The 10442-nt window shown below is 41.3% G+C and overlaps 1 protein-coding gene across 1 annotated transcript; it reads left to right on the top strand.

Moving 5' to 3' along the window:
* Positions 1 to 1336: 1336 nt before the first annotated feature.
* Positions 1337 to 10108, top strand: ATPAF1 (ATP synthase mitochondrial F1 complex assembly factor 1; the record flags this gene model as incomplete). Its single annotated transcript, XM_082003216.1, has 9 exons — positions 1337 to 1527; positions 1893 to 2001; positions 2531 to 2581; positions 3326 to 3388; positions 4776 to 4826; positions 6595 to 6642; positions 8370 to 8465; positions 9021 to 9128; positions 9677 to 10108. 9 exons carry the CDS (start codon positions 1337 to 1339, stop codon positions 9869 to 9871), a joined length of 912 nt encoding a protein of 303 aa, XP_081859342.1. The 3' UTR covers positions 9872 to 10108.
* Between the last annotated feature and the right edge of the window lie 334 nt (positions 10109 to 10442).

Here is a 10442-nt window from a genome sequence, read left to right as displayed (position 1 = left end):
TATTTAAAAACAAACCAAACTCAATCAACCTTGGTTTTTGAGAGGACAAGAAGACAACGCGTGCTTCTTGCTGCTTCCCATGCCCTTTTATACACTACTGTAAAATTCCTTAACCAAATTAAAAAAAAAACCAAACAAACTAGCAATAAAATGTGACCATTCTGGTATTTTATTTGTACATACTGTATCATAGCCATATGCCAGAGTTTGCAAAATATTTTTGGAAGTTTGATTTGTATGGAACTTAACTTACCTTAAAATTTAAGGGATTATTGTATGTCCATGTGTATCTGTTAGTGTTTTGTTTTGTTGCAGTCTGCTTTACTTTTAGAAGGCTGTTTAGCAGCAATAGTGAAACTGTCAGCTAGAGACTGTGTGCTGCTCCAGCCACCCGTGTCCTCTGCCTGTGGCCAAGGAGCTGAGCTGGTCAGTAATTGGCACTGGGGCACAGTGGTCCAGTGGTTCTTCTTAATTTGCTTGTCAGGAGCATAGTGGATTGCTAATCGCTGTACTCACTGCTGTTGTAGGATGGACTTGTGCTGTCAACTTAGCAAAATCCAATCATCCCCGAGTACAGTGGTTGCTTTTGTCTGGCCTAGGGTAGCCAGTAGCGGTGTGCTGCAGGCTGAGAGCGCCGGTCCCTGGCCAGCCTCTCCTGTCCGTGCGAGTCTTCTGCTTGTGCCGCTGGCCTCCATCCCGCATGCTTTCCAAAGCCCCAATGCTGGGTGTTGGCAGGCTTCCTCCCCTGTGTTTTATTCATGCTGCAGGTGGCAGAGGGCATAAAAGCCATGGCTGTAGTAAATACTCGTCTGGATCTGCTCTCTCCTGTAGCTCCTGCCTACAGACCGCAGGTTTCCAGAGGAGTGGTTGAAAGCCAGCCCGAGGAGGTTGCGTGCTTCTTCGGGTGGTGGGTCCTGAGGAAAAAAGTGATCTCTGAAATAAAATTAAACAGTGAGACTTGATAGGTCTGTGGGCGGTGGCTGAGGCTGTAGCTGAGACTTGCCGTTACACTGTGATTCTTGGGTTCATTTTCAGGCTGTATTCGTGAGTTTTTTGGGTGACCCCTGTGTAGGGACCACTGTGTATCTTTCAGTTCAGTTACTGACCTGTACGAGGAGCGGAGCAGCACCGTGCTGGGCGTGCGTGGCGCTTCTCTGCTCCGCTGGGTTCGAGCTACGGCACTCCACGCCTTTTATCATGTAACGCGACTTTAGCTAAATAAAAGTTCATTTTCAGCCTGCGTCTCCGGCCGTTTCATTCCGGGGGCGGAACGTCGGGGCGGGGCGACGCAGCGGGCGGAGCGTTGCGGCGGACGGACCGCGACGGACCGGGCGCCATGGCGGGGCCGCTGCTGCAGGCCTGGGGGATGGGGGCGGCCCTGCGGAGCCGCGCCGCTCTCCGCCCGCTGGGGCTGCTGGCCCCGCCGTGCCGGGAGATAGCGGGGCCGGGGCCGGGGTCGGGAGAGGCGACCCTAGAGGAGAACCCCTTCTACGGGAAGTACCGACACAAGATCCAGGAGCTGCGGAGGTGCGAGGGGCCGGGCCCTGAGGAGAAGGAGGGGGCAGCAGAGTGGGTGGGGAGGCCCGGTTTTGGGGGAGATTGGGTGCTTGGGGAACTGGGGTTTTTTGGGGGAGGAGGGAAGTAATTTTTGGCTTTGCTCCCGCATGAGAAAATAAATTAGTTGAGGCCAAATGTAGCCTTGAAATTCACTTACGTTGCAGTGACCAAGTCAATGAGAGTCGTCTCCCAACATGATCAGTTTGATAAGTGATTGTTTTACTAACAACTTAAAAATTTAAGTTAAGAACATGAATCAGTGCCATAGTAAACGTTTTAAAAGGCCAAATGGTGTTAATCATCCGGTACTGTTAATAGTCCCTTTTCTGCTTCAGATCCAGTCCAGATGTGTTTGAGTCCCGTTTGGAAAAAAGAAATGAAGTGAAAAAGCAGCCCGTGGGATATTCCAAGCAAGGAGAGTTTATCAAATGTATGGAGGAAAAGGCAAGGCCAATTTATTTTGTAATTAACATAAGCTATAATGTAACTTATCAAAGATCATCATAATGCTACAAACATGCAGTGTTCCTGTTAGTAAGGAGCCCCAGAATGTCACTGGTGGCTAAAAATATTGTTCTATATTATAATGTTTTTTAGACAGTAAATTCTGTGCTCAAGGCCTTATTTAAGTGTTTAATTAGTTCCAGATTAGTTTGGCCCGATAGAGTGGCATGATCATGCATTTGTAGTGAATGAAAGCAAGCTGTTCAATAATATTGGATCCAAAATGCATAATAGTTTGCTTTAATCCTTCCTGATCTTGAAATTCATAGTTCAGATTAAGTAACTTAATCTTCTTATTCTCCTAACCAATATTTTATTGTAATAAAATGCACCACAGCAATCTCTAATGATCTTAAATTCGAGCTCATACTGAGGAGATCTTGTCAGCAGGCATGTCATGTGTGGCAGGGAAGGCAAATAAATGGTATTAAAGCATCAGCTACAAAAACTAAAGAATGTTTTCTTCTAGGCAGAAGGCTTGGGCACAAAGACATCAAAGGGAGGATTCACAAAAGATAAGGTAAGGGAAATGAACCTAAGTGTTAGGAGGGAACATGCTGGCAAATGAAGGATGTAGATTAACTTGTGTTGCTACAGTCAGTGCTTCAGCCAAGAACTTCTTGAGACAAAACTAATGTTCCTTGTGCTGCACTTGGTATAAGATACTAATTTTCTATTTGGATCACATTCAAGTCTTAAAACTCATGTCAGCCTGTTTTTATCACCTGGTCCTTTCTCTCTTGACAACCTGGAAGTTCCTACAAGTTAGGGGATCTGTACTGACAGCTGACAGTAATAAGTTGAAAGGGTTAAGTTGTCTTTACAGCATGTAAATACATTTCCAAAGATCAGCCAGCAGAGGGACAGGAGAATGGTTTTATTCTTTCATGTTCTTGTATCTTGTATTTTGGCAAACTTTCTGTGTAAATCTGCCAACAGAGCATGTGTCTCAGATGGCTGAAAGGGAAAGGCTGCAGCTCCTCTTGCAGCCTCAGTAGAGAGCTGCACAACTGGAGCAAAGGATAGTCTGTGTCCTGACAGAATCTCTTCTATTCTGCCTTTGTGTGTGAATCCACTTCTCGGTGTGTTACTGCTTATGATTTCCTAGTTTCTTTGGCAATTCAAAGGACTTAAGTCACATTGTAAGTTAAATCAAGTTCCTCCAGTTTGATTTTGGTCTCTGTAATTGCATTCATCCATTCTGGATTCTCACTTGAATCAGAGAACTGTCATCATGCCAAAATCCTTATGCTTTCTCTTGCAGACGCTTGATTCAATTCTTAATGTTGAGATGGTAAAAGAAAAATCAGCAGAGGAGGTAAAACAGGTGATGTATTTAAATGGAATAAAGTTTCCTCCACATCTGTGCTTAATAGTAATCTACATATGAGGCTGGAAATTTTACTTAGACTGAAAAATAAAACATGGCTACGGATGTGTATTTATAAAAAGCACATTCACATACATATCAATAATACAAGATAAAGTTTTCTTTGTATAGGTAAGTCCACCTAGGATGCACCTACTTGATAAATAATACATCTAGACTTTATCGCTCAAAACCTGTCTCTGTTGTAATTCTTATTGTTGCTATTTAACACGTAGCGGTTGAATTGGCATCAGCATGCTCCTGTCAGGTTTGAAGCCACATAAAGGGAAATGCTAGCAGTAGCTCATGTGGATTATGCTATGACTGTTTGCAGGAATAAAAAAGCCTTTGCCATCTTTTATCTTTACTTGCGTTATCTGTCACTCAGGAGTCTGTACTCTCACTAAAGTTGGTTAGGGTAAGAAGGAGGTGGGTGGATCTGTTTGTTTGAAGAACAGTGTGGATCAAGTTATTCTCCCTAATATCTACTTGGCTTTGCACTTTATTGCCTTTTATCGAGTTACAAGTCACATCTCTTCCACATTTCTGATGTAGCTTGGGTTGGATCTGGTATTTTTTTTCCTAATTGGACTGTATGCCAAGAAACTTTGTGTAGGCATGATCATTTAAACACATATGAAGGAGCCTTCTGGCATGATTTCTGGCAGAAATCTAGCTGCTTTCCTGATAGCTTGAGAACACTATAGAAGTAATTACGTGCTTTGTAGGGGATGGTGTGCGACCAGTTAGGGAGTGGATTGGACTAATGAGTTTCCTTTTGAGTTCCTCTCTCTCTTTCATTGTTTAAACATTTTACTCTAATTCTCCTTAGTTATGTAGGACTGGGGAAGAGCAACTGAAAGTCCTGGATTCTGGGTTTTTGCTTGTACTTGTCCGTTTATTAAGGACCCTGAGCTTTTATGTAGGTATTGCCATCTGGCTGTGGTGAAGAAAAAGATTGTGAATGCAGAGGAGCATTATGCAAAGTGTTGTCCTGTTCTTTATTAAAAAAAGCTCCAGAAAACCTCAAACCCTGTAGAAACCATTAGCATGATTATTGGGAAAAATGTAAGAAGCACTTCTGATGGCTAGTAAATCTTGAGCCACCTCTGAGCCCACTGCTTATTTCTGTTACCTTGTTGAAATCTGTCATTTGGTACAAGTATTGTGGAGCTTTAGGAGAAGTGTATTGCGTTAGCAGGAAAGTCAGTCAGGCTTGATTGGAAAAATGACTTCTTAAGGTGCTTACAAAGGTTAATTGACAAATGGAATTCTTTTTAAAGCATTTAGTATGACTGCTAGGTGCTTGATGTTAACTGTAGCTCATCTCCTTTGTTTCCTACAGATTTGGAATCAGTATTTTTCTGCAAAAGATACGGTTTATGCTGTTATTCCTGTAAGTAGTTCCCCTGTAGTTATGCACTTGAAAGGCCAGTGTGCAAACCTTGCCACTTTCTGCAATTCTGTTGCTTTTAAAAGCAGTCATTGAAGGAAAATGAAGTTTCAAGAACAAACTTTCCAGATTGAGTGGTCTTATTGCCCCAAGTAAGGACTTTTGTTTGCAAAAATGTGTATCTTTTTTTCCTCACTTACATCAGTCTAAATAAAGCTAGTACTATTTTCTGCACACCTGGCTTGAATTTCCAGGTATTCTTTTCATGAGTATCTAATACTCTTCACAGGGCCGTACTATCTTTTAAGGTAGCATTTGTATTTTCACATCATTTTTACTCAGAGTTGCTCATTTCTTTCCCCTCTTCCCTGCAGCATGGACTGCTAACTCAAGTTTAATATGGCAGTGTTAGAGCAGTTGGCTAATAACTTGGCACGTGGCTAATCACTTATGACTTACTTTTATACATTTAAAATTATTGGCAGCACTGTTTTTCATTGAGATTGCATGGTGCTTCCTGTGATAAGGTCATATTTCTTATTCCTGATAACTTTACCAGATGTTAATTGTTGTTAATCTGCATTAGGCTGAAGGAGGTTTTTTTCGCTTTTGGGATTTCTTTTTATTCTTCAGAGTCTGTATGTGATCGTGATCTCTTAAATCGGTCTTTTCACAGCTGGGCACGAACTGTGTGTTCCTTCAGTTCTTGAAACCTCATTTAGATCTGGGGTCTGATTTGCAATTGTATTTGGCCCTTCAAGCTGCAGCTGAAGTCAGTGGGAGACTGTATTGTAAATGTATGAAGTGCTGTATGCTCTGAAAATGGCAACATGGGCTTTGAAGTCAAGCAGCTTTGTGTTCTAGTTGTCCCAATATGTGGATGTTGTGAAAATAGTTTGAACTGCACATTTACTGCAGCAGAAGGCCAAAGCCAGGGACTTCAGTTAAGATGGCGTAGCTCTTTCATTAGTGGGGCTGGCGCTGCACTTTGCACCGTTTTAGAGGAGCTTTGGAAGCTTTTAAGGTTTTAATGCAAACCAGATCATAGGCACATTAGGAAGTAGTTCATGGTGTCGTCAGGGGAGAAACCTATGTCTTTTGCCAGAAGCTTTTTGTTGGCTGGAAGAAGGGCCTCATGTAATTCTTGAGTGCTCAAAAGCACACCCGGAGGAATTTTGTGTTGATGAATGGCATATGTTTTCTTTCATGAACACCTTAGAGTAGGTATTAATACATGGTGCTGGAAAGAGAAGAACAGGCAAAAGATTTGGGGGAATGCAGAGGACACATGAATGAGATTGCCAGGTTTCATCAACGATGACCAAATAAGTTTGTGGGTTTAATATAAATCTAAGCAATAAGTATATTATTTGAGTAAATATCTAGGCTGCTCTTTAATACTGAAGAATAGATGACCATGATGTAAGATCTATAGTTTGAGGCCAGGGATATGTCATCTTGCTCAAGTGTTGACACCACATGATGTAGTGGAGCTATTACTGAAACAGGACTTAATGTAAGCCCCCCACCTCCACGGAATAAAGCTTTGAATACAAGGAGTCTGCTGCTGCATCTTAGAGTCGGCATTGTTAAAACAGGGTACACTAATAGCTAAATGCAGTTTTCCATGCACTCATCGTTAGCTGTTCCTGCAGTGAGACCTTCTGTAGATGGAAGTTGTACCCTGTAAAGGTTAATGAGGTGATTCTGGATAACTGTGCATCCATGTTTGTGTTATGAAAATTAAATTTCTCTTTCTCCTTCCCCAAAGGCAGAAAAATTTGATTTAATATGGAAGAGAGCCCAGAAATGTCCATCGGTACGTATGGCAGAGACTTGAAGTGCATGGATGTATAGCTGTAATGCATTTCTTCTCTCTAAAGCCTAATTCATAAACTTCCGACCCTCCTGTATTCAGACTTACTGTATCAGCTCGATAAGTAAAATCCAGGTGTTCAAATACTTGTTTTAGTGTTCAGATAAAAGCAGTGGCTATTCATATGTATTAAACAGTTTGATCTGGGTATCAGATATCTAGATAGAAGAGATGCAGGGTTTAGTAGCGAGAGCGCAGAATCTCCCAGGGAATGGATTTAACTACACGCCTCCAGTTTCCATTAATTGATGTCTTGTGGTTAACTCTCTTCCGTGCAGTGTTGAAATAGCTATGCTTTCTTCACCACACTAGTGATCTGTGATAGGTAAATACTGGTAAGCGAATATGAGCTCTTTGTAATGGAAGCCAAACTGGGCAGGCAGCGTAAATAATGCATCTCTGTCTCTGTGGGAGTGTCAGTTGTCAAAAAAGACTATATAGCACTGCAAAATTGAGTAGTGTTAAGTTCTGTTGCAGAAGATCGTAATTTGACAGCTGTGACAGGAGAAGTAAGGAAGGAATTGGGTGTAGATGAACCCTGTATTAAAGAGAGAGTAAATACTCTGTGGATTGTTTCTTAGGTGTATGACAGCATGACAAAGCATAAAATACTGAGAATGCTTAATATGGTTATTTCAGGAATGAGTGGATTCCCAAGATTTGGGTTCACTGTTTCTCCGGTGGGTTGGTGGGTATCTTGTAAGCTTCAATTAGAAGATTCCTGTGTGAATGAGCAGGTTGTTGCTTTGAAGAAATTAAACTACAAAAGAGCAGAACAGCTAATAAGATAAAGAGTATATTCTGCAGTTTTGTACCACATGCTGCTGGATTAGTATTGTTTTCTGTTGGAAGTAATGTGTTTTTACAGTAATTTGTGCACTGAGGCATGGACTTTGTGCAAATTTCACTGTGCTGAGACAGAAATGACATGCTTCACTCCTTTATGAAAACAAAGTAGCTAGACTTTGCTGCGTTGAGTACTTTTGTAGATCTGAATGGGAGACTTTACTGGATTGATGGATTGGTCCTGTATATTTCAGTTGCCAAGAGCAAGATCAAATATATCTGACTTCCCAAGCTACTCAGAGCTTGGAAAGTTATTTATAGCTTTAACTGCATTTCTGTACAGTGCACTGGCATTTAGTCAGGTATCCTGCCTGTTTTTCTGCTCCCATGTTGTCCTTTCCCTTGCTGTGGGAAAATGAGCAAGTCCTTAGCCTTATGGAGCCAAATAGACCACAAATCTCTAGAGAGAAAATACTTGCTGCCAATTCTGGAACAGTTGGTGAAATTACAGGATTAAAAACTCTAAATGCTTCTTATCTTCTATTTTACCATTTCTGCTGTTAATTTTCTAGAAGTGAATGAAAAGGTCAGAGTCTGAATGTTCTCCCCGTCCTTTCCTTTCCTTTGACTGTCTCATAATACTGATAAAAATATGTGCCAACATACTTGCTAATGAAATAATACTGATAAGGTAATGCTGGTTTATTGTCTGTGTTGAAGTCTGGTTCCTGCTGTCTTATCACTCCTGGTGGGGCAAAGAAACTCCTTTTTCTGTTGTGGCGCTCTCGCTAAAGAATTTATGCTGGAGACCACTATGACAGAGGCATCACTTTATTCTATGAAAGGGAGAATTGTTTGGGGTTTTTTTAATCATTTCTCTGCAGTTTCTATATGCTTTGCCAAGAAAAGAAGGCTATGAGTTCTTTGTGGGGCAGTGGTCAGGAACAGAATTGCACTTCACTTCCCTAATAAACATTCAGGTGAGTGGTTGAAATAAAAAGTAAAAAAATAACTTAGGATCCAGAAATATATAATATCAGCATATTACAATATATAATATTTTGTAAATAGTTTAGTGAACAGGTTGTCTAGCTTAACTTGAAAATTGTCAGGGAAAAACTTCCATTAATTATGTGTACTTAATAAATTTATGGGTATTAAGTGTCTCTAAAGGACAATGAGGTAGAAGTCAAACAGTTTGAAAATAGAAGCAAGGGCCAGTTCTTAGAACTGTTTGTGCAAGCTACTTAAAATACCAGTAGATGCTATGAGATGAAATGTCTTTCTGGAAGTTACAGGTTCTTTTAAATGCAAAATAGTCATTAGTCAAGAAAAAACTCAACCTAACTCTGCAAATCCCTTGTTTTCTGTAAATACCAGGAATAATGAACTTTTAATTAGAACTTGCCCTTAAGCTCTGAAAAATCACTGTCTCCATAGCAGTTAATACTCAGAAGTTTTGTAATCAAGGCTCCAAATCTGCAATAGAGCTAAAGTTCTTTATGGGATACTTATGGGATATTTATCTCCTTCAGACTCAGGGTGAAACCGCTCCTAGCCAGTTGGTCTTGTACCATTATCCTGAGCTGCAGGAGAAAAAAGGCATAGTACTAATGACAGCAGAAATGGACTCAAAGTTCCTGGTAAGAGAAATCTGTTCATTGGCTTTCTTCATTTTATGCTGCAACTCTTCCTATAGTTTTGAATTAAAACCAAATTTAAGGTCTTTAAAAAACCCTTTCCCAAAGAGTGGTCTCACTAGATTTCTTAAACATAACCTACTTAATACTAGGGAAGGCTAGAAGGAAATCATCAGTCTTTGGCTATCTGGTGATTTCAGCTCACTCTTCTCCCCGCTCCGCACCCTGCCCCCCGCCCACCCAGGTCAACTGGAAGAAGGGAAGGATGAGACTTTGGTGCCTCTCCAGTGCCTTAGAGTAGGCAGGCATCACGAAAGACATCTCTGACCTCTGAGGTGTATGCTCAGTGTAGGTACAGTGCTGAAGTCTGTAAGTAGGTCAAGAACAAGAGACAGGTGGTTTGTTAAGAGGTTTGCAAAACTAAGGTGACTTGGAATTGAGTCATTTGATGAGTAGGACTGCAGCCTTTCAGCTGCGGAAGAGTCTTTTTCAATGGGATACTCAAATACAACAAAACCTAATGGTAACAGATGCTTTGTTTTAACTTGCAGGTGGTCCATGAAGCACAGTGCTTGGCGAATCAGGTTCAGCTCTTCTATGCGACGGAGCGTTCCGAGACCTACGAATTAGTGGAGACTTTCAACCACAGATCTAGTGAATTTAAATATATGTCAGTTATAGCAGAGCTTGAGCAAAGCGGACTTGGACAAGAACTGAGACCTGCTCAGGTTTCTGACAAGTCATAGAGTCTGACAAGTCATAGGGGTGAAGAGAGCCAGCAGCAGGCAGTGCGTTTCCTAGCTGGAGTGGTCCCATCTTTTGTTTTATGAATTGGTTTAGCTGCAGAAAGTATCTGGAGACATCCTGGGAGTGTGATAGTCAAGCATGTCTGGTACTGATGCCAGACGAGGACTTCAGCCATTTGAACGACAATGACTAATTGCTGAAATGGAGCCCTGTGCTTCAGTGTAACTTCATCAGAATGAGCCATTTTCCTGTCCTGTAACTCACTGCTGCATGTTTTATTTTTGAAATCTGAAATAAAATGAGAGAAGGGGAGCTCTGTGATGGACTATACTGACATCAGGAGACAGATAACAGTCATTGTTTCTTCTCAGTAAATGCATTTTAAATGCCCTCCACCATTATAATTGCATGGTCCAATGCTTTTTAATCTGTGTGGAATTTATCTGTCAAGAAAAGAGAATAGGACTGATTCTCTAAAACAGACTCCTCTGTTACTTTGTGTGGGGGGTTCCTTACACAGATGTGTAGTGTGGCCTGTGTTTTTCTCAGGACTAAAAACTAGAGTGACTA

The sequence above is a fragment of the Phaethon aethereus genome (assembly GCF_964289735.1).
Source record: "Phaethon aethereus genome assembly, chromosome: 8".
Lineage (NCBI taxonomy): Eukaryota > Metazoa > Chordata > Aves > Phaethontiformes > Phaethontidae > Phaethon > Phaethon aethereus.
Note: the sequence above shows the minus strand (reverse complement) of the source record. Positions and strands in the feature narration are given on the sequence as shown.